The sequence below is a fragment of the Carettochelys insculpta genome, chromosome 21, assembly GCF_033958435.1.
Source record: "Carettochelys insculpta isolate YL-2023 chromosome 21, ASM3395843v1, whole genome shotgun sequence".
Lineage (NCBI taxonomy): Eukaryota > Metazoa > Chordata > Testudines > Carettochelyidae > Carettochelys > Carettochelys insculpta.
In genome coordinates, this window is record NC_134157.1 from 22,633,854 (window position 1) to 22,658,127 (window position 24,274).

The 24,274-nt window shown below is 45.6% G+C and overlaps 1 protein-coding gene across 2 annotated transcripts; it reads left to right on the forward strand.

Annotated features, from left to right (window-relative positions):
• The first annotated feature begins 382 nt into the window (after positions 1-382).
• LHX2 (LIM homeobox 2) lies at positions 383-22,881 on the forward strand. 2 transcript variants are annotated; one of them, XM_075015463.1, is made up of 5 exons: positions 383-502; positions 3,171-3,373; positions 4,286-4,672; positions 13,922-14,120; positions 22,594-22,881. In XM_075015463.1, the coding sequence occupies exons 1-5, from the start codon at positions 383-385 to the stop codon at positions 22,879-22,881; spliced, it is 1,197 nt and encodes a 398-aa protein (XP_074871564.1). The 2 variants fall into 2 exon arrangements, with proteins under 2 accessions (XP_074871564.1, XP_074871563.1); XM_075015462.1 differs by having other exon boundaries at positions 4,286-4,668; positions 13,915-14,120.
• The last annotated feature ends 1,393 nt before the right edge of the window (positions 22,882-24,274 follow it).

Genomic DNA, 24,274 nt, shown 5'->3' on the forward strand with positions numbered 1-24,274 from the left:
CCCGCCCGGCCTGCCAGCGGCTGGGCCCGAGCCGAGCGCCTGGGCTGCTCCGCGCGATGAGCCCTGCTCCGGAGAAGCCGCTGAGAGAGACGTGGCTGGGCCACGCAACTGACTAGCTCCCAGCCCTGCAGCCGGCAGCACCAGCAGCCCCCTGCCCCCTCCCACTGCCTCCCCTTCTCCCCCCACCCTCGGATCCCAGCCTGCGCCGCGCCGCGCCGCGCCGCGCTCCGGAGAGCGGCTGGCTGGGAAGTCCGCAGCCCGAGGAGAGACGGGTCGGCCCCGCTAGATGCATGGGGGAGGGCTCCGGCTAACGCAAGTGCTGGGCTCCTGTAGGGACCCCGACCGCTGTCAGCCGCACCTCGGGGCCGCCTCCTCCTCCGCGATGCTTTTCCACAGCCTGGCCGGCTCGGAGATGCACGGGGTCATCGACGAGATGGACCGGCGAGCCAAGCGAGAAGCGCCAGCCATCAGCTCGGCTATAGACAGGGGCGAGACCGAAACGGTAGGCTCCCCGAAAAGCCCCAGAGCGGTAACGGCGCTCCCTGAACAGTAGCCGGGCAGCGCTCAGAACTCGGAGGAGCTCGGCGATCGGCGTAGGCGCCCTAAGCGCGGGTGGTGAGAGCTAGGGGCTGTGCAGGGACCGGCTGGCGGTGATCAGTAATAGCAACCGAGGGAGGAACTGAAAGGCGAGGCCAGGAAGCAGCAGCGTCAGCCGCCGTTGGAAGAGCCTCCTTCCCTTCCCACGGCCGGTCGGGCCTTCTCCTGAAGTTGTTCGGAAGAGGGAGACCGGCTCTCGTGTGTAGTTTTGGTGTAGCCAGATTTAGGGAGGAGAGGAGGCGTCCTGTGGAACCCACCGACACCACTTTCTCGCCCTCTGGCTTCATTTTCACATGGGAAGGGTGCGCTGAGGCGCACGGCGCGTCTGCCTGGGAAGTTACAATCTACTACTGCTGAAAATAATTCATAATAACAAACATAGTCTGCTCTGGCTTCATTGCCACAAAAATAGAGGGCGAATTTCCATGGTTACAAACGAAGACAGTTTTTTATATCTAAAATATTTTTCTGAGGCTCAGTTGGTGTAGTATTATTTATATGTTCTTACATTTAAGTAAGAGAAGAGATATTCCTGAACAAAAGTGTGTGTTCCTTCTAAATTCCTTAGACTCTCTGCAAATCAAGCGAAGAGATTTTTTTCAATGTGTGTTTATTTCTTAACCATTTGTATGTCTCCTTCTTTTATATTCAATAGGACTGCTAACTCTTGCTAGGCAAAAATATTCGCATTCAGGTCGTATATGACATGGTACTCAGCTGGTACGGTCATGTGCGCACACACACAAAAAACTTCCGAATTTATTTTTAAGTTTCTCCATGTTGTATTGTTTTGTCAGCGTTGTGTTGGAAATACGTGCCAAGTGCTGTGTTTATGCCTGAAATAACGGGTGGAGAGAGAGCCTTCGTACCGGGCAGGGTTTGACTTGGTTTATGCGCCAATATTTTTTAGTTTTCTTTTGAGAAGTTTGATTTCTTCTTCCCCCGCTGGTGAACAGTGTTTAAATTAGACAAATGATCTCTCTTGGCATAATTGTTATGACATTGATATATATGTAAGCCACCGAGTGTGCGTTCTGTGTGTGATACATAAAATGCATATATAGTAACGGGGGCTTGGATTATTAACTGCCTGAGCACTATTCTTGAGTCCCCAGGTACTCATGTCACTGGACGGACAAAGCCGAAAAATAATTTTATTGAAATTGGCTTTGTAGAAAGCTGCTTTTGCTTATCAGACGGTCCCTAATCAGTGTTCAGTTAACTCTTTAAAGACAAACTCTCAGTGGAGCTGTGTGGACAGCATGCGAATACCTCGTTGTTTACACTTTCATGTACATGTAAATTCTGAGAGTGGATTCATTGAAATCTGCGCATTTGGGCAACTCGCAAATGATTTCTGTGGCTTGCACCGGTGTGGTAGGGCTACTGCAGACCCCTCGTGTATTTGGAGACGTTCTCTTCATTCTCTCTCTATTCTCTCGTTCCTTTTAGCTCTCGCCTTTCTTTCTGCATTGCGCACCAGGGCCGGGTGCTGGAGGGGGTAAAAATTGTATCCGCCAGATCTGTTTGCCCCCCCCCGTATGTGTAAATATGTAGGGTTTTAGGTGCCATGTTAATAGGAAAGGAAGAGGCAAATGTACAAAAGCCAGTTGCAAGGTCTGCCGTAACTAGAGCTTCGCGTTTGAATTTCCCCACTTGGATATTGTTTTACCATCCAGGATAAAACCAGTGCGGATGTTTTCCTTTTGGTGTCAATGGTTCGCACCGTTGCTTTCGCGTTCGTTAGGGGAAGTCGAGTAGATTTATTTGAAAGGAAGTTTCGATTGGGTTGTGAGCTGACACTCAACTGTTAAATTATATAGGGGTTACCTTTGGTTTATTGCTTGCAACTTTATCCGGTATAACCTAGCGTGCTCTGAGCGGGTTTTCGCCTCTTTTCTTGCGTGCGCGGTATTCTCGGCCGGGCATTCTGCGCCCGGAATTGAGCAGCGCGCATCCCTTCTGCTTAGTTCCTCGGGCCGGGACCCAGCGTCGCTTTGCGGAGAGCTCGTTCTCGAACTCTGTACCTCACCCGGATTTTAATACCCGCACCCAGGCGCGCACACACGCCCGGGCTTGGCTAGCCAGCCGCTCTCCGCGCCTACCCTGTGCAGATCTAGGGATCCCGAGCTCCCCAAGGCACTGTCTGCGCTCTGCGCTCGCACGGGCTGTCTGCACAGCAGCATCTTTTCTGCTGGCTCCGGGACGGGCCGAGCCAGCGCAGATAGAGCAGTGCTTGGATTTAACCCGGATGGCCTTCCCCCTCGCCCTGCAGTGTGTCCTCCTGGCATCCCATCCCCGCTGCCAACAGCCACCTCTCGGCGCTCGGGACAGGGGCAGATACGTGAGCCCGGGGAATCCTCAGGAAACGCCACTTTCCAGGGCCCGGAGGAGCAAGTCAGGCGGACAGGGCCGGGGCTCCTCGGAGCTCCCTCGTCTGTGCTCTCCCTAGTAAGCCCCCTGGAGCGGGGCGACGCCCAGCCCGGACGCTAACTGGGCTGGGGGAGGGGAGGCTGGCGGCACAGGAGGGTTTCTCCCTGGGTCTCTAACTCCCTGCCATTGTTGCCCCGCAGACCATGCCTTCCATCAGCAGCGAGCGGGCTGCGCTGTGCGCCGGCTGCGGGGGCAAGATCTCGGACCGGTATTACCTCCTGGCCGTGGATAAACAGTGGCACATGCGCTGCCTGACGTGCTGTGAATGTAAACTCAACCTGGAGTCCGAGCTCACCTGCTTCAGTAAGGACGGCAGCATCTACTGCAAGGAGGATTACTACAGGTAAGGGCTGAGCCCAGCACGCCCAACCCCGCAGCGCCGAGCAGGGTGCGGGCTCCCTGCGCCTCCGGCCGCAGTGCTAACGAGGCAGGCTGGACGGGCTGCGGTCTCTGGGGGGAGCGGGCCGGTCTCTGGGCCCGAACCCCGCTCACAGGCCGGTCCCGTGGCTGCGCCCTCCACTCCGAGCAGCTCCCGACAGCTGCAGCCTCGGGGTTACAGTGCTGGGTAAAGACGAGCTCCCGGGGAGTCAGCGCCGCCCGCGCGGCGTCACTGGAGCTGCTGCCCGCCTGGGGAAAGGGAGCACACGGGGTTTGGCCGGCCGGCCGGGCTGGATGGAGTGGTAGGGGCTTCCCCTCAGTCTCTGAGGCACTGGCGGGCAGGGGAGAGGCCGGGATGCTGCCGGGCGGCTTGATCTGGAACACGCCGACTTGCTGCCCTGGCAGCCCAGCTGGAAGGCAGCGCCAGCCCCCTCCCCTCCTGCTACCTCCGGGCTCCCGGGCCTGTAGGCAGGAGCTCCCGTAGCCCGGCCCCAAGAGAGAACGCCCGGGCTGGGCCGGGCCGGGCCGAGCCAGGCGCGGGGCAGGCGGCGGCTGACACAGCGGTGCTGGGTGGGGTGCAGACACGGATGCCCTGCAACCCAGAGGGCCCAGGCGGACGTGCCTGCTCTGGCAGGGCCGGGCCTGGGTTTGCGGCTCCCCGAGGCTCGCGTCTCTTCGGGTGCAGGGCCTGGAGGACAAGGCCACTTTGCCGGCTGTAGCGCCTTGCTCGGCCGGGCTGCGTACGGGCTTGTGGCCGGAGCAAAGAAACGCCTTTCGGCTTCTGCCGGCCACTGCAGCCGGGGTGCTGGGTGAGGGGAGCCGAGCTGCCCTGGGGGCCCGGCTCTCACTCCTGTCTGGTGGCGGTTGTGTGTTGCAGGAGGTTTTCGGTGCAGAGATGCGCCAGGTGTCATCTGGGGATCTCCGCGTCCGAGATGGTCATGCGGGCCAGGGATTTGGTGTATCACTTAAACTGCTTCACTTGCACCACGTGCAGCAAGATGCTGACCACCGGCGACCACTTTGGCATGAAGGACAATCTGGTGTACTGCCGCCTGCACTTCGAGACGCTCATCCAGGGGGAGTACCAGGTGCATTTCAATCACTCGGATGTAGCCGCTGGGAAGGGCCCGGCGCTGGGCGCGGGCTCTGCCGGTACTTTGGGACTGCCTTATTACAACGGCGTGGGGACTGTCCAGAAGGGGAGACCCAGGAAAAGGAAGAGCCCAGGGCCTGGGGCAGATCTGGCAGCTTACAATGCAGGTAAGCGACCCCCCTCCCCGCCCGGAGTCAGGCGGGTGGGTTGTTTCTGTTCCCCTTCAAGGGGAGTTTCTCTTTCTTTTCGCTTAAACTGTTAATAATAGTTTAGCTGCAGCATAATTATGGGGATCAAGTGCTGTCAAACTGCAATTACAGAAGCTGATCTGTTAGCGTTTTCCACTTCGGTTGGAAATAAAATGTTTTGAAGCGAGGTCATCTGGTTAAGGAGGGGGACAGGGGGACGAGTGTAGCTTGAAATAAAACCTGGAAACCAGAGACTGTAAATTAGCACTTCAGAGAGCTGTGAATTTCCTTTCCTAGTTAGTTCTTAAGGCTGCTGTTGGGTGAATTATTCCGCCACTCCTGAGCTCTTGCACCGAAGACTGGCAAAGAGGAGATAAAAACCACAACACAACACAACACAACACGGTGGTGATTTCAGTGGGAAGGGAACTGAAAGAAATATGGGGCTGTGGTGGAACGCGGAGGGGGAGGGGGAGGGCAGAGCTTTGTGGCTGGGCACATTCAGAGTGCAGTCTGGTGGGTGCGGAATTGTCTGTAGAAACAGGTATTTGCAGGCAAGCCTCGCACTCTTTGCCCGGTGATTCCAGACCAGCTTGACTGGCGTTGTGTTCATCTACTGTGAATTATAGAAGGCCCAGAGAACTTTTCAAAAATCACTATTCCCTGCACTAGCCTCAAGTTACAACCCCCATACTCCATATTGGAGAGGAGCAGCAAAGAAGGGGGTCGGAGGGCCAGCTCTGGGTTCCCGGACACGCTTGTGTCTTTGCAGAAACTCTCGGCTTTCCGGTGCTTTAGCTCCCAGACGCAGATATTACACTCTTTCCCTTCATCTCAGCGTTGCAGCTTTGCAGGCACAGGGATTCCGAAGCACTGCCTCGCCTACTAAAGACAATGCTTTCTTTTCTTTACTCTTCCTATACTGTACGATTCATTAACTGTCTGGTACACAGATGTCTGAATTATTGTATCTTCCTGCGTTTGTGGCCCAGGATGAGATGCAAAAGGGTTTGTGCAGAGGAAAAGATTTTGATCTCAGTCCTATTAGAAGTATTTCCGGCGGCTATGTTGGGAACAAGGTTCTTCTCTGGACACAGATCTCTGTAAACTCTGCAACCAAGTGTCCAGCAAACGTTTGTGAAACAGGGGGAGACGCTACAGAAGAGTCAGGAGTTGCCTTCAAAAAAAAAAAGTTGTAGTGCTGTCCCCTTTTTACAGCTCCGTGAAGTCCTTCAGCCGTGGCAGGCTGTAATTCTGGCCGGCATTGTGTTCCTATATGACCTGTGCGTGTGCTTGTGCCTTGAACTTTTTTGGAAGGCATGGGGGCCTCGGGCAAACATACAGTTTCTCGCTCTTTGATGCAAACTCTGGGTCTCTCGCGCGTCTCTGAAATATGCTGCTCTGGACAGCGCTTGATTTTCTGTTAGTAAAAATTAGAAAAATACATCAAGGAAAACTGCAGCGCAGGGTATGTCTGAAAACCTCCTCATCTCCCGTGGATTGTGCGCTCTTGGTACATCGTGGGGAGGGGGAGCGGAAGATGCGGCTAAGGCTGCGCCTATTTTGCGCGCAACTTGGATAGTTTTTGCACATCCACCCTCACTATATCCATCCATTTGGCCTAAAAATAAGGTGTAGAACTGGCGCACCTTGAATTGGAAAAAGGTTTCAGGAACCGTTTGCCACCAAGAATTTGTTTAATCGATTGCTGTAGGGTTTGAGAAATGTGCCAAGTCACTGGTGGTGCCACTGGAGAGAGTTGTGGGGGTTGTGTCTTTTTATGCTTTGAAAAGTGTGTGTGGCGTTTTCCTTAGAGCAGAACCCAGCTTTGCAATCTAGAGCGAACACCAGTGTCAAGTTTAAAATTGTTTCCTTTTAATAGGTATTAGTCTAAATTGCTCTTCCGCTGTCTCTCTGTGAAGGGCAGATGTTCCGATTCAAAGGACCAATAAACCGAAGCATCAGCATCCGTCCTGCATAGGTGCGCAGCCTGAGAAATGGTGATAGCTCCCTGGCTTCTTAAACTCACCAAGTTTATTTGCAATTTTTTTTATTCTTTTTCAAAATAATTACTCTCCGGGTTTTACTTTTTTTATTTCTGCGTTGATTGTGAAACTGCAGAATAGTAACAGAGAGGTGGCCCTGTTAGTCTGTGCTCCAACAAAACAAAGCAGCAGAAATGTAGCACTTTAAAGGCTAACAAAATGATTTATTCAGTGATGAGCTTTGGTGGGACAGACAGAGCTGAAGAAGTGGATCTGTCCCACGAAAGCTCATCACCCAATCAATCATTTTGTTAGTCTTTAAAGTTCTCCATGTGTGCAACTGCAGGTTAAACAACCTTCCTTGGGATAGCTTTATCTGCTTTGGCTGAACCCTTTTAAAATTAAAACAAAATCTCTTAACTAAAGTGACTATAGAGGAAGTTGATTCAGGAATTCTACCCGTTTTGCCCTTTGATATAAAATAAAACAGTAACGGATAGCGGTGTGTACAAGTTGGTAAGTTTGGAAAGAAAGCCGGTTTGAGAGACAGAGAGAGAGAGAGTGTAAAACTGCCTTCCGCTCTGAGAGCTGCACTACAAATGAACGTTTGCCACCCCCTCTTCCTTGGGGTTGCCCGTTGGGGTCTGTGTGTAATACATGGTGTTCTTTTAAAAATTCCACCGCCTCCCATGAATTCCGCGGGGAGAGAGGAGAGACACCTCAAACCTGACCGCAGTTTAGAAATAAATGATTTAGTAAACTGCAGTTACTTCATCACTGGAGTGACTCCTTTCCCCACTCACACAAGACCCCCTTTGCAGCGGATCTGAGATTTGGATGGAGCCTGACAAGTGGAAAATAGCTTAGAAGGAAGCCGGCACTTCAGAAAAGATTCTTTCTTTTTTCTCTCTTCGTTTTTTCTCTTTTGGGTCGGGGTTGCGCCTGTGATGATAAATTCTTCTTTCGCGTGTTGCAATGGAGTGGTTGATGGGTTTGTAGGTCAGTAAATCGATGGCTGAAACTGGCTGCACACAGGAGCACCTGTAAAGAATTCGGAATAAAACAGGCTCGCGAGCCTCCCACAGCCTGGAGTATTTTATTCATTCCCCTGTGGTCGGGAATGACAGACGTCCCGTGCGGGCCAGGAGCCCCCCAGCGATAAAATGCACATCCCCTTGGCGCGGAGCGAGGACTCCCGTCCTTTCCCAGCTGGGGGACCTGCCAGCCGCCTGGGGCAGCGGGGCGAGCGGACGGGTAGTGCTGAGACAGGCGCGCACGGGGGCAGTTTTGGGCTCTCTGCTCTGGTGGTTGGGTTAGTGAGGAGCACGGGAAGGCGGGGAGCTCGGGCTGCTTCACTCCCTCTCGGCGCCGAATCCAGCTGGAGACGCGGGGCAGGGAGGCAGGGATGTGTCCTGGCCAGGCAGCTCCCCCCGCCCCCGACGGCGCGCACGGCCGGGCGGGGAGTCACTCAGCTCTGCGCTCTCCTTCAAGCGACGGGCAGGGGACTCCCTTGGCCCTGGCGACGAGGCGCCGGGGAGCCGCTCCCGCCCGCAGCAGGCGTGGGAGGGACGGGGCCAGCCGCCCTCTCCTCTCCTCTCCTCTCCGGTCCGGCCCGAGCGCCGGCTCTCAGCGTTTCCGAAAAGAGCCTGGCCCCGCCCCGCGTCCCGCAGCCGCCCCCGGCGCCAGAGGCCAGAGGAGCTGGGAGCCCGGCGGGCGCGCTGCGCCTGTTCCCCGAGGGGCCCGGCCGGAGAGGACGCGGTCAGCCCGGCCCCAGCCCCGGCGGGAGCGAAGCAGGCCCTACCCTCGGCCGGGGGTGGGGCAGACGCTGCAGGGGCCGCTGCTGACCCGGGCTTGGCAGCCCGAGCCTGGCCCTTCGCGGGGGGGGGGGCGTTCCTGGGCTGACACCAGCACTTCAGCTTCACTCAGCTACCTTATTGCAGAGGAGGAACCCCTCCCCCACCTGCCCCACCAGGGGGCCTGGGCACCCCACCCATCCCCCTCCTCTCTGTGGGGCGCCCCTGGCTGCATGGCCCCTGCGCCACCCTCAGCCTGGGCTCCTGCCTCTGTGCCCTGCTACTTCCCAGAAGCCTCCCCCTCGCCCCTTCTGGCTCCCCTCAGGGCTCTTCTGTTCTCCCCTGTCCCCAGTTTAGGCCTCTTCCCTCGGGTCCTCCCTCTCTGTTCCCCAGTGGGCAGCTGGTGCTGCAGCTACTCCCATCTTGAGCCTCTTTCTCCCCCTAGAGGAGTCACACAGGTTGCAGTTCACTGGGGTTTGCATGAGGCTGTTCCAGGTCCCATTTGTTTTCTGCCGGGAGGGTAAGAGCCCTTCTTGGGGCCCTGCCTCTGGGGTCAAGGGAGGATCCTAGGACTGTTCCAATTAAGTGGGACTGTGAAAGAATGTGGCCCAGACCGAGCCCTTCACTTGCTTTCTAGCTGGAAGGTTACAACAGGGATAAAAAGGGAGGGGTAATAGCTGATCCCCTGTCCCCCAGCCTGACAGTTCCCCTCTACTCTATGTGATCGCCCCTGCTCCCAAGACAGGCCCTGTCTCCTGATTCCCAAAAGCTCTGATGCAAATATCAAGGCTGAGGAGGAAGCTTTTGGGTCCCCTGTTCTGCAGCCTCACAGTCTTGGTCTCCACCTCTGCTCAGTGCATGCAAAAAAGGAGGGGAATCATAAATTATAGGGCTGGGAGGGACCTCAGGGGTCATCTAGTCCAGCCCCCTGCTTCAAGCAGGAGGGAAGGGGCACATTCTCTGTTCCAGGTGCCACAGGTTCCCCCTCCCAAGCACAGTAGTGGGATCCAAATCCCCCTTTTTGTTCCAGTTGCTGTTAAGGACCAAAGAGACTCCCCCTGGTCCAGGGCCCTGTGCCCCGCAGATCCAACCCCCTTCAAGTCCCCTGTGGTATGAGTCAGTTCAGGATGGTCATCTATTTACCCCTCCCCACTCCCAATACAAGGGTACAAAAACCATCCAGAGACCTACCCCTACCTGGACAGGAAGCAGTGCTGCTCTCCTTCTTTCAGGTGGTAAAGAGGCAGGTCCCTGAGAATGGAGAGCTGACGTCTCCCCCATGTGTCTGTTAGCTCATCGTTCCTTTAGTGCCAAGATTCTGTTTGCTCTTTCCTTTTGGTGATTTCACATCAGACCCTGTCTATTAATGTAAAAGAGGCAGGTTCCCCCAAGTACGTTTTTCTGCCCCGTGAACCCAGCAGCACTTGGAACCTTAGTGCAAGATTTGCTTTGAACCCCAACCTGACAGGGCCGCAAGGCCCAGGGTAGCATAAGAAGGATCCTTCTGTTTTCTTCTTGAAATATAGTTTACAATAATAACAATGTCGTCTTTGTTCCCTGTCATCCTTTTACCAGGCAGTTTGCTGCATTATGTGGAGTACATTCTGTTCCTTAGCACCAAATTCCAGTGTTTTTGGCCTAGATCATCAGGCTCAAATAGCTGGCGATACTGCCTGAGCTGTTGTTTTGCAAAGAGCTTTTAAAAGGGGGAATGTAAGACGAGTTATTGCTCAGAAGCTATGTCTGCAGAGTAACATTATTTCAGAATAAGCTGTTCTGGAAGAGATTTTCCAGAATAGCATATTCCGGAATAGCGCAGCTACACACCAAATGCATTTCAAAATAGCACTCAGCTATTTTGAAATAGAGCATCCAGAGACAATAGAGACAATTTTGAAATAGAGCCATTGGACACACTCTGGCTTACTTCGAAATAGCCCCTATTCCCTGTCTACGCAGCCCCTATTTCAAAATAGCAGTTTGGAAATCAGTGCTATTCCTCGTACAGTGAGGTTTACCAAATTTGAAGTAATCCAGCCGCTATTTCAAATTATTTACAAATTGCAGTTGCATTGTGTAGACACAAAGTTATTTCAGAATAGCGTCTGTTATTCCAAAATAACTTTGCTGTGTAGACACACCCAGAGTATCCAGCTGGAAATTCATGGGGGGGGACATGATGGTCAGCGTGCATGGCTTGGTGGCTGGTGGAGGTTCTGGGCGGGAGGGCATGGTAGATAGGTTGAGCTCAGTGTGCATTTCAGGGGGCTAAATAAGGGAGCGTAAAGCCAGTCTCAAGGGGGCACAGGTTTTCTTTGATCCCCAAAGCAAGAACCAGTCCGTACTTGTATTCATTGAAAGCTCTCCCATTTGACTGACAGTTCACTGAATTCCATTTCTGAACTTGTCTAATGGCAGGAAGTCCTCAGCCTGCAGTTAAGAGGAAACCTTGAGTTTGGTTTGTCTAACAGTTCGTCTGTGAGCTACATAGGTATGGCACAAAAAGAACAGCAGCAAAAGTTCCTGAAAAGGAGAAGGGGTGCATAGGATGCATCTAGAGGGTTACTTTCTTTCTGAAGTATTCTATAGGAGATTGCGTACTCTACCCATCCCCATAAAAGATCCCCTCTGCCCACTGAGTATCTTTTTACCTGCACGCTAGGAGGGAAGCCAGATTCTAGGAGAAGTACATATCCTTTTTTTGCGTAATATAATAGCCTGATTTAAAGATATATGCCTAAGTACCACACCCCAGTATGAATGGGATGTTGGCATTAACCAGGGATGTTTATGTCAGGCAGGACAACACAAGGGGTATACGTCCAATTGATATAACAAGAGTGAGCAGCAGCTAGCCTTATGGACTTCTGAATTTCGTTTTGTCAAAAGAGCGCATCCACACACCTAAAAGCGGATTGAAAAAAATTGATCTGCTCTTTCGATAGAGAGCGTCCACACAGCCCCAGCTCTTTGAGAAGAATGGGTCAGGGATAAAAAATCTGGTGGCATGAGGACTGTTCTTTCGAAAAAAGGAGCCCCGTGGCATCTACACACATTTTTTTCTGAAAGAATCTTTCAGAAGAAAGGTGCTTTTCCTCATCTGGGAGAAGAGGGCCGCTGGAAAAAGTGCTGCATTCTTCCAATTTAATATCAAAAGAACATGTTTTGTGTGTGTACGCTCCATGGGATTTTTCAAAAGAGCCTCCCCTTTTGTGAAAAAACCATGCCAGTGTAGATGTAGCCTTATAGTGCAGTACCAATATCATGCAATGAAAAGAAAACATGTTTTGATTCTTCAAAACATAATTTGATATTTTGCATGCTTAATCATTGACCTCTGGGAGGATCAGAAAAGATTTAGGATGGTGTTCATGGTATTTGCTATATTTAATTTCTGTGAGTGAATGGCTGTATTTTTAGGAGTGAATTTCTTTATTACAGTAGTAAATAATTTGTGATCTTACCTCTTTTTCATAGCACCAATGTCCCTGAGTAAAATAGTTTTAGTTAATATTCTTCCCAGCATTATTTGAGGAAGAGAACGTAGCCCTGAGGGAGATTGAAGTACCTAGGGTGACTCCTTGTTTGGCAACCAGACTTCAGTACCCAAGCCAGAAGAAGATCCTGATGTGTTCCATTCAGCTTAATAAACATAGTATTCTGCTGTCCCCTTTTGTGTATCCTTTTCCCCTCAAATTCATGTGCTGTCAGTTTTCCACTAGAAAACCAAGTTTAAAACTCAGCAGAAAAAAATACCCCTAACTGCTGAAACTTGGCATGCAGTTAGTCTGGAAAGGATTTTTATTTTCATATATATACACATTTGGTTTACATTTTTGGCTATTTTTTAAAATTATAGAAATCTAAAAAGCATAGAGAGAAGTTTTGAGGTTTCTGATGCTTTTTACAAGTGTCTGAGACAAACACGCCTTTGTTTTTCAAACTCAAATTTTTCAGGCCTTAGCCCATAATTTGTCCTGGCCTTTGAAAGTCTCCTTGATGCTGAACTTTGTAAAGCAATCACTGTACATACTGACTAATAGCTTTCTATAATGTTTGCAAACATTTATTAATTTATTGGTATAAAAGACATACATGAATATTATGAACATGTTGTTAAATTCAACACCTGATCTTTAAAGTTCATATTTATTCCATGGAGCTGAATAGCTCCAATTGGATTAATAATCCATATTTGAAATAAGGCCATACCCTATCAGCTACATTACATTGTATTGGATCAGTAACAATGGACAATTTTAAAAACCCGTGTGTGTATGTTTGGACAGCTGGATCAATAATTCACATTTTATAGCTCCCAAGATACATATTTATCCATGTTTTGAGCCATTTTGGTAGAGTGGATGAATAATTATCAAGGGAAAGTATAAAATGAAGATTACAGGGATTTTTGTCTTTTTTAACATAAAACTTATTAAAAAAACTGAAAAGAGGAGCTTTGGATAGCATAGGGGTGAATTAATGATAAAATGTCAAAACAGATTTCCAGATGTATCACTGAATTTTCTTGTGGGTTTAGTCTTGATCCTTAATGCTATTTTAAGAAGAATTTTTTTGCGTTTTACTGTATGCATGTATAAAATCAAAATAATACCTTTGGCTTATGAGAATATTTTGCTTGGCATGCAACTTTTAGTACTCTTTGGTAATTATTATAATGCTCCTTTGCTCCTAAACATTCTTTGCAAGACTTGTTACCGATTTTTTTTTTCCAGATCTATCAGGCAGCCTTGTTAAATTATCTCAAATGGACACATGGAAAATTGATTCTCTGAACCACTATTTTTAAGGAGATTTCATTTTTAATGAACTGTACCGAGAATAGTTTTTAAATGTGTATTTTTATTTCACTCATGATCGGCATATTTTAAAGGTTTATGTCTTTCACTAGTTAAATTATAGTTGTAATTTTCTGTCTGATACACACAAACTTTATTCCTTGAATAGTGTTTTATTTAATGGTCTCTCTTGTATTCTACAGGGTTTAGTTTGATGGAGGAAATAATTATAATTTTAACTAGTCTGTTCCATCAAGATTTAAGTGGACTTTATTTAGCAGCTTTCTTTGTGCAGTACAATGCAATTTATGGTGATACAAAGTGCATTAAAACACTTTACAGAGTTGAGGACAGCTACTGTCCTACAGACAGAAAGTCATGGAATGGATATGTGGAGAAGGAGAAGAGAAAAAAGGAAAAAAGACCTGACATTTTAAAAGCAGTAAAGATGCAGGTGAGGATTCTTGCAGATTAGTTTTTGTAAGGGAAGAATAGAAGGATCCAGGAATGGAGGGGAAGGCAAGTAGGGTTTCTATCATTTCAGTACATGCCATGGTATGTTCTTTTAATTGCAGCAGTTAAATGATTTGCAAATAATGTTGGTCACCGAGTGATGGATTTACACAACCATTTCCATCTTATCTTTAGCTTTAAGTTGCAATGAAAATGATGGTGACCACCTGGATAGAGACCAGCAATACCCCAGTAATCAAAAAACAAAGCGCATGAGGACATCATTCAAACACCACCAGTTGCGGACAATGAAGTCTTATTTTGCTATTAACCACAATCCTGATGCCAAGGACTTGAAACAGCTAGCTCAGAAAACTGGCCTGACCAAAAGAGTTCTTCAGGTAAGAAAAGCAAAGATTTCTGTCTTGAGCAGTAAATAAAATATCAGTTTCGGGTTTGACAAGCCTCACTTCTGTATATTGTGAATGTCCATTTTTTTCCTTTTTTGTTGGTACGCTCTGTGGTGCATGAAGTGATCCCACACTGTATGAGATATGTCATTTCTTTACAGCTTAGCCAAGGAATGTATGTGGGTTCTAATTTTTAGAGCACAGTTGTGTAAATTAGGTGTCTTGCTTATTTCATCAAACTCTTAGTTACATCTGCCATGCATTTTTCCTTCAGTATTCTTTTAAGGAGAAGTGAATGATTCTAGTTGCCATATTCCTCTTCTAGATAAATAACAGTACAGGAGTTTAGAAGTCACTATGAATGAAATAATTGCATAAGAAAATTGAAAGAGATATTGATCTGTTTTGTCAGCCAGGACAGATCGGCCATCTCAGCTGCGTAGCTGAAATGAATAATAGTTTGATTTTTCAAAGTTTAAAATCTATTAATTTCTCCATCATAGTTTGGTAAGAAATGAAGTCATTTTTGAAGAGATTTTTCCATGTCATGCTGTATTTTGTTTTCTTGGCCCAAAGACACTTGCTTCCTCCGAATTTTCATGAGAAGTAAAAGGTGGATCCTTCAGTTCCGTCAAAATCTATGCTCTGTGCTCCAACAGGTTAGATTTAGTGAGCTCTTATCCAAAATTACTTCTGAGCCAGAGGTAAATTTGTGGATGCAGGAGCTCTAGATCATCCTACGGAAACAGTGTAAACAAGAGCCTTAGTGCCGTTTGTGGGGAAGATGAGTTGAAGGCTTTCTAGGGGCCAAATGTGGTACAGTGACAAAACCTGGCAGGGAGCTATGGGGAAACATGAGCATATTGGCACATTCATAGTGAAATGGAGACTGGGTGGAGAAAAGAAGGAGAAGAGGAAAGACAAGTTTGCTGGGGTAAACTTAAATCTTATGGTCATAGATGGATAGAAGGAAGTGGAGATTTGCCAGAGGAACCCCAGACAAAACTGTAATGACAAAACTACCCTGACTTGTTCTCTTGCATGTCTTCCCTGCTGTTGTTTTTGTGGCCCCACTTTAGGACAGTGGGACAGATACCTACTTATTAGTGTCTGAATCAGTGCCTCTTACAGCAGCTGCTCCCATATATGCCTGACAAGAGCTGTTGCTTGTGGAAGAGAGGATTTTCTGCAAGTTTCTACAATTCTTCTGCCACTTCCTCTCTTCTTTTTATTCTAGTTTCTCTGGCTTCCCTTTTCCTATTCTCTCTTCTTTTCCCCTAAACTTTGATTAACTTTAATCATCTCTGCTCTGTTTCTTGTACTTCATTTATCACAGAGCTATGAGTGTCTTCTCTTAGTGCATCAAGGAGTGTGAGTCACAGATGCCTTTAGTGTCTCTTTCACCAGCTTTCTGGTCTCTAATACCATCCCTACTGCATCAGTCTTAGCATTTATCCTTCTCCCTGCTTGTCTCTACTCAGGCTTAGCCTTTCAATATTTTGTCATTTTGTTCTTCCCATTCCTTCCTTCCCCCTTATACCCCAGTTCTCCCACTTCAGCCCAACTCTGTATCCTTCAGCTACATAGCTACTGAAATTTCTGGGTCCTAAATGCTTTTCCTGCCTTTCATCCTGTTGAGTCCCCTGCAGTTCCACTCAGCTTCTTTATGCCAGTGCTGATATTATTGGGGATTCAGTCATCTTGCTCCCACAATGGCATATCTGATTAGCGTTGCCCGTAGTATTGTGGGAAGTGGACAACAAAGCAGAGAGGACTGGACCCATAGGATCAAGGGAAGTGATGGAGTAGTGTTTCCAGAAATTGTCAGAATGACACGCATTGCCTGATCCAGCCAGACTGACAGTCCAGCCAGACGAGTTGCCCTAATTCTCCCTGCTAAGCTATATGTTGGAAATTGATGTGGCCCGTGAAAACACTTCCTTTTTGGCTTGCATAGATCAGGATTGTAGCACCTCTGTTTCCAATTTTCACTTTAACTGACCAGTGAGAGAGGAAGCAAGCTAAATTTCTGTGGCCATGGAGATGATTCTCAGACTTGAAAGTTCAACAGTAATTGCATGGTGGCTCCTTGCTGGGGATGTGTCTTCATGCTCGTTGGCTCCTGGCACAATGCCGGTCATTAATTCTTTTAAACTGAAAAGTTTGATGGCCAGTCGGTGTGATTTATTGAAAGCCGTTCACTAATACTACTGAGCTAAGCCATGTAACATTAGATTTAATCTTCTGTACTGAAGATACACAGACTCTCTGACATACACAGACATGTTCCAGTAATATTAAGTTCCAAACATTTCCCCTATTGCCAGGCATGTCTGTTAACTTACCTTTTTTCTGCAAGATTAGGTCTATGCTAATTTGGCCAAGGAAGATGTTATTTCTCTTTCTTTATACATAGGTTTTAATAGAAACTCTATGTAAGCCTGCATGCAGTTCATAAACAGAGAAGTAGCTATCTCCAAAGCTTGTGGCACTTGTAATGAAACTGTTGAACTTCCTAAGCATTTTCTAAGTGTAGGTTCCAGTGTACCAGTAGTTGGCAGCAGTCCTTTTACTGTATGAACATCAGTCCCCTGAATACAGATTAAAGATGGGTATGCTGATCAACAAGTGGAATACGTTGTCAATTTCTTTGGAGGCCTATCATGTCACATTTGGAAGGCCTGACTTTGAGCTTGGCTCAGTATGTAGTGAGTCATCAGTCATTCATGGCCTGCAGTAGTGGACAAGGGAACACATACATACTAATTTCTAAATGATTGTTCCTGATGCAGTTTGGGAATGCAAAGACTATTCTCCAGAAGTATCTAAGTCAGAATTATGGTAAGCTTTTCCCCATATGTTTCTGCTATTTCTGTTTGCTTTACTTTACTTTTACCCTTTCAGTCTACAAGTTCATTCACACACACCTGATGCATGTTAGTATGACATGAGAACATGCACAATATTACAAGCTAAATTTCTATGGGAAATTAAAATGACCAATTAATTGTAGGCAAGTTGATAGTAATTCAACAACTTTCCTTTAGATCCGTTCCCTAGCCAAAAAGAAGGGGAGCTGAGGGAGAACACAGCTCTTTGCATGTAACACCTTCTGCAAGTGGTATGAGGGCAGGGGGCACTTGAACGGAAATTTTGAGAAATGGTACAAAAGGTTTCTTTTTAGGGCCTATATTTTGCCTTTGTTGCATAGTGCAGAAAGGGAAGGGGCAAATATAGTAGCAAGGGTAAGAGCCACCTTAGAGACCAGAGAAGGAGGGCTGGCAAATAAGTTGGCCCATTCCGTCAACAGCCTCAGGGAGATGTGTTCTGCTTTTTAGAGGCCTGTGCAGCTGTCTCCTCCTTTCCCAACAGGTTAGACTGCATGCTGTTCAGAGGCACAGCAAGCAGCTTGTTGCAGTAGCCCACCCTGTTCTGCGCTGCTCCCCAAGTAAGAATAGGATTTTGCCCTTAATAGTCAGGATCTCTTTAACACACAGTTAAGATTTTGTGGCAAAGAAAGTGATATAGAAATGTCTATATATTTGGACTTTGCTAATTCCCTCTTCAGTGATCTAGCAAACATGATAATTTTCACAAACAAACCCAGATAATCTTATCTTACTTCTCAGAAAAGATTTCCCTGTAGGGTGCTGTAATGAGGTCTCCTGTTACCAAGACTGTATTATGTTTGCAAAATGTACTGCGGTCCATTTGCTACTGTATAAAGGATCAATAACCAAAATGGAACTTGTTCAAGGAGCAAGCAAGGTTTAGGTTGTGATGCACAACCTTGAGATTTATTGTTTCTGACCCCTTACTCACTAATTAGCAAAATTGAGCAATCCTCAGTGGGTTTCCCACTTAATAGTATGAAGTAATGAGATTGTCCTAAACCATTTGTTTAAGAACAGGCCATTTATATTTACAGTGATTACAAAAATGTAGATGTTATAGGCAGGAAAAGTCTAACTAGGATACTTAAATGGTCCTCATCAACTTTGTATCTGAGCTCCTTACACTCTCTAGTATATCTAAGATCACAGTATCTCTGTGAGATAAGAGTGCTATTATACCTTTTGTACCAAAGGGGAACTGAGGCACATGTCTTGAGCATAGGTAGGAGTGAGCCTTGTAGTACCAAGGTTCATGCAATCATGCTAAAAATAGTCTTGTGGACATTGCTGCACTGATAGACGCTGGGGCTAGCATGGAAACTCAAGTGAACCCTCCTCTGCTTGATCTGAGCTTATGTGGTTAGTCTGACCCTCTGACAGAACTGTAACATCTGTATAGCTATTTTCAGCTTGCTAAGGCAATAGATGATACTACATGTTTGTTTACCTCAGCTGTGAGGCTTGCTTGCATCTGCACTGTAGACATATGTAGACGGGGCTAGGTGACTTGTCCAAGGAAGTCTGCAGAAAGAAGGGACTTAAATAATGAGAAGTCCTGTGACACCTAATAGACTAACAGATTTTTTGGAGCATAAGCTTTCAAGGGCAATGCCTGAGTTGTCAGATGCATCTGGTGCCACAGGACTTCTCATTGCTTTTGCAGATACAGACTAACACAGCTAGCCCTCTGATACAAGGACTTAAACGTATGTCTCTCTCGCCTTAATCTGCTTCCTCAATCATTGCACAGTCCTGTCTAATTGTCCATCCATAGCTCTTCAATGCTGTTAACTCTCAATAGTGTAATTGGTGTTTGAGCATATGGCTGGTTCTATTTTTTCTATTTTTTGGTTCATGTCATTCAGGCCTTAGATGGTGAGTTTGAACAAAAAGACATTAAACATTTTTCATGCTTTTATTTTACTTTCATTTTATTTATTCCTAAACACCAAAGACCAGATTCCTGGTTATCCAACGGATGTGAGATGAGCCCTTCTTGAATGATATACAGTTGCATTATTGTTTCCTTTTGTTAATGAAGCACTGTTACTGGTACAGGGTCTGAACCTGCAAAATGGGCTTAAAACAGTACCACAACTGTGCATGGTGGCAAATTCTGATATAGTAGCCTTTTACATCCTGTATGCAAGGGAATAAATGATGACACATAGCATAAGGAGAGACTCAGGCCCACATGAACGTCTACTCACACAAACAATAATTTTGCTTCTCTCAGTTCCCTTGAGAAAAAGCATTGGCTGAAAATAATTCAGATCCTAAGTCTGCAGGCAGAATCGTATACAGCACATTGATAGTAGCTGTTTTAGGTTATTTTTTTCTGACACAAGGCTAACTAGTTTTCAGAATCTGAGTTCAGTCACTACCTAGAAAGTTTTCTAAGTAGCAATATTAATATTCATCATTGTGCTTCCCTAAATCACATTACAGACACTAGTTTGTTAATCCAGCAACCCCCTGGATAAAGAGAGGGAGTTAGGAATTCTCCTTTTTTCAGACAGCACCTGTAAGATGTTGGGGTGTATTTTATCATAATGTAAAAAGGAACGAGTCATATTAAAGAGAAATGAACCCTATCAAAATCTTTTTGTGTGTGCAGCTCCTGTTGGTAGCGCTCACGGGCAGTCAAAGGTAGGATTTGATTCCAAGTGTTGAATGACCTTGAAGACAGAGGAAAAAGCGTACACGCTAAGAGGCTTGACCCTCCCTCTTTTCCAGCTCACCAATTTATATACAAATTTGGACATTTTAGAGACACTATAGTGGGTCTTTTCAACAGTACTTCAATTAAAGTTCCATTGGGCTTTAGGAGTAGTGGGGTGGGAGATGAAAGGATTTCTAACATCTTGGGAAATTTTATAATTTGTTTTAACTAGTAAATTGTTCCATGTTTAGAAACTGAAATTTTGCTAGCATGTGGGGCTTGGCCTTCTTCCCCATGTGCACATATTAGAAGGAAGTCTAGGGGCAACGTGTGCACATGATCAGAATTAGTTATGTGGTGATTTTGGCTGGTTTATTTTATTTTCATTACAAAAGGATTGAAGTTGTTCAGCTTGACCAACAATGGGAAATTTTTAAATTTTTTATTACCCTTTTTTCTTGCTGTTAAAAGGACATTGTCAGATATATATCCAAAAATAAAAATTCCCATGCTTGTACTACAAATAAATTGAAAAAAATATACTGATTAAAAATTCTAGACATACATCATTTTCTGTGGCTGTTTTTTTAAGATACTTTCTGCTTAAATAATTGAAATAGACTAATCTGTTTCACCTTTGTTCTTTGCGCACATGGTGCCTGATCTTTCAGCTGGAGCCACAGAGACAGACTCCTACACTCTTTAGGGAGCCCGACAGCTCTGCCTGCAAGGATCTGATTGCAGAATCAGAGTCTGGCAGTGGCAGACATCACATGTGAGGGTTTAAACCAACATCCACTTTCCCTTGGTTTTACCCAGTACTGAACACATCACTGGCACTTAATAACTAAATAATAATAATACTTCTTATATATTTAAAGAATCCTAAAGAATTTAGCACTGATATTGATTTTTGGGAAATTTTTTTTTCTGATTGTGATATATACACACCTATGTATGGAGCTAAACTACTTGATGCTGTCACTTTACAGAAGGCGAATGCCAACATAAACTATTAAATTGCTAATCTGAAAAAGCAAGATCACAAATGCACTTACGCTACCCTTGGTCTATGTGTCCCACTCCAAATGACATTAGTAGGAATTACACATGAGGATAAAGGGATCTTTTTCATGTTCAAGCTGTCCGCCTGTCTTTAAAGGGAATTTTTTCATATTTAGGCTTTCCACCTGTCCTTAACTCCACCCCTTAATCCCAAACATACTAAACCCCACTTTAAATGGATCTCCCTCTCTTTCCCTGAAGAAAGGAGGTGAGCGACAGCATCCCTTTTTTCCTGGGCACAGAGGATATTTGGTTCTGGGGATCTATAAGTAGGAAGTAGACCAATCAGGCAGTGGGAATGCAGACACACATGCATTATCTAGGGCTATGTTATGTTCACCCCTCACTCCCTTCCTCTGAATGGTGGAGATCACACTTATATGTAATTTCTGGGACTGCCCAAGTTGTGGCAAAACCATACCGTTAGGGAGTGGGGGAGGGGCAGGGTGCTACAAGACTTCCTATGACTGGCTGTGTCTGCCCCCTTTTCCACCACAGACTATCTGGCAGAAAACTGTGAGAGGAGACCCTCAGCAATATCTCCTCTCTCTTAGCCCGCATCTGTGTGACTTCCTGAAGAAAGAACAGTAAGGCCCTCTGTATCCTGACTGATGCTGCTCACATTGAAATAAGTCGGTGTGAGCTCAGTGAGAGCAGGACTGAGTCAGTTAAAGGTGACACAGCACAACTTGAGACCCATTGATACCTAAATAGTGGGGCTTCACTTTGTAAGATCAGAGCCAGGTGATATTATACCCCAGTAATGTCTGAGTGTCTGGCATTAAAAGGTCAGTGTTTGTGTGCATCAGGGTAAGCACAGGACTTTTAATGCTGTTTTTGAAATGTAATAGAGATATATCTCTGTACCTGCATTTGTTGGAAATATTCTTGGAGTTTAATATATTTTACTGATATTTAGTTTGAAATAAATTAGTAGAGTATTTTGTTTCAAACCAGACCCACTAGGCATTGGGTAGGCACCATTACCCTGGGAGAGAAGCCTTGGCAATTTAGCCTTAGTAGATGAACTTTGCAGCTCTTGTCTCTCAGTCATAGCCAGAGCGATAATAGCTAGACAATACATGAGATAAGTATAGCTTTAGCTACATACAGATAAATATACTCTTCATACATTGGTATTGTTGGTTCTAAAATTATGTTTTTTATATCTTCATAACTATACAAGAAAACATTCTACAGAGAAGCTGAGGCAGGGAGTAGAGTTAAAACACTTCTGGGTGGGGAAGGCTTTATGGAGAAGAGTGGCAAATATTTTAGAGGGAGGGCAAGGTTCTCTAATTCTCAAGCAGTAGAGAAGTTGTGCAGGAAGCGGGAATGAGCAGGATGCTACGCATAGGGTCTGTATCCTTTGCAGCGCATGGTGGGAGGATGGATGGACTAAAAATGACTGGAGACGGCGGATCTGAGTTTCTGCATACTGTCTTGTCAATTCCATTCCCATCCTGACAATTCCCACAATGGAGGCAGCTGGGAGAGTAGGTGCACGAACACAGCAACTTACTAAAGCTCTAAGATTGTTTTCTCCATTGTTTGGAGGGTATAATTCCTCTCCTTCATCCCCTGTTCTCTTCATATCTCAGTACACTGACTGCCTACTTAGAGAAATGTGGAAAGGACAGGCAGAAATGCTTTACATGCTAAACAGAGAGCAGTGCACACAACTGGGCACAATCTGTGGCAGTACTGTGGCAAAGTGAGATGTTCCACCTATGTGCAGTCAGCACAAGAATATACCTAACTGAGGCCTTTTTGAATTTGTGTCTTTTGCTTTTTAAAAAAATGCTGTTTTTCAATACTACCCTATTATATTAAATTATTTCAGGTGTGGTTTCAAAACGCCCGAGCCAAATTCAGACGGAATCTCTTACGTCAAGAAAACACAGGGGTGGATAAGACTTCAGATTCCACACTCCAAGCAGGAACCCCGTCAGGACCCGCCTCAGAAATATCCAATGCCTCCATGAGTCCATCCAGCACTCCCACTACTTTAACAGACTTGACTAATCCTACCATGCCTACTGTGACATCTGTCTTGACGTCAGTGCCCGGAAGTCTTGAGGTTCATGAATCTCGAAGTCCTCCACAAACAACTCTCACAAATCTTTTCTGATGACTCTCAATAATTTCTTTAAAAAAGAAATTATTCTTAGTTGAATTCCAAGAGTATTTTAATAGAGGCTTTGAGCAACTGACTAACCACACTTAGGATCTCCCCTGCAAACGGAAGAAAATGTATTGTTCTGATATTACAGAGTATGGATTGAAGAATAACTTGGAAGATCTATCTGCAACACAACATTTGTGTAACTGTACAGTTTTGTGGACTGAGTAAGGGAAACAGCAATTAATTTAAGTTGGCTAAAGCTTCTGTCATTTTCAAAGACTGCCATGTGCCTTATATACTGTTTTATCTACGTACTTTGGATTACATGTCCATTTTTCTCTTTTTCTCTCTGTATATTTATAACAAGGGCAAAAATGTTGCAAGAGTTTGTTACTTTGAACAGTCCTATGCCCTTCATTGGTTGTTTTGTTGTTTTAGAATTTTAAGGTGAAAGTCTGTTTGAATATCGGAATTTGTAAAATCTAACCAGTAATAAAACCACTTGTGGAAACTACTTGGTAACAGCCGCAATTACATTAAGCATTAATTTCACAGTGCAGATAGGCTGACTGTATTTAAATTGATTAGAAAATGGCACGGCAAATACAGTATCTGCTTAGAGTAAACTCTAAATCTGATACACATCTGCCTCCTGATTCCTAAATATATGGGTGAAAAATCCAATTTGTATAACAGAGTCTAGATATTTTCATTATAGAAAAATAAATAATTGTTAGTTGATGCTGAAAAATTTTACTGAACATTATAATTTACACAAACTGCTTGATTTTATTGCTGGAAGTCAATTTAACTTCAGTTAACATTGAAAAGGAAACAAATATTGTTTTTATGCAACCAAAGGTGTCTGTCCTATTTTGTGGTGAGGACAAACCAGGCTTTGAAAGCAGTGTGGCCATGGTCCATCTATTTCTAAGATAGACATTGGATAATGCCATCCCCTGGAAACAAAGAAAAATATTTGTTAGATTAATTTGAAACACTGGCAGATAACATTGAGTCAAATCTATATTTCACAAACATATATGGCCTTTTTAATGATTTGAAGGTATAACAAAGCAGGTAAGAATATGTTGTTATGGATACTAATAAAAGTGGCTATTCCTTAAACCATAATGGACCTGTTCAATTTAATTTAATTCCTTCTCCAGTTGTGAGATCTGTGCTTTTCTAAATAACATTTGTGCTGTGAGCTCTTTCCCCCTTTTTTTTTAAATATACTCTTTCATTCTTTAAGAAAAAAGAAGTATACCTCAGCAAGGTTTACATTTGAGTTAGAATGCTGTATTCTGTTTGCCCAATTGTTTGTTAAATACAGATTCTGAACTGTATGTACCATTGAGAAGGTTGTTTCTTTTCAATCTTGTTGCAAGGTTTTTCA

Excerpts from the sequence above, each read along its gene's own strand:
- LHX2 (XM_075015462.1), top strand. The coding sequence starts at position 383 with ATGCTTTTCCACAGCCTGGCCGGCTCGGAGATGCACGGGGTCATCGAC. Across the intron at positions 503-3,170 it reads ACAGGGGCGAGACCGAAACG|ACCATGCCTTCCATCAGCAG; the intron begins GTAGGCTCCCCG and ends GTTGCCCCGCAG. Across the intron at positions 4,669-13,914 it reads TCTGGCAGCTTACAATGCAG|CTTTAAGTTGCAATGAAAAT; the intron begins GTAAGCGACCCC and ends TCTTATCTTTAG.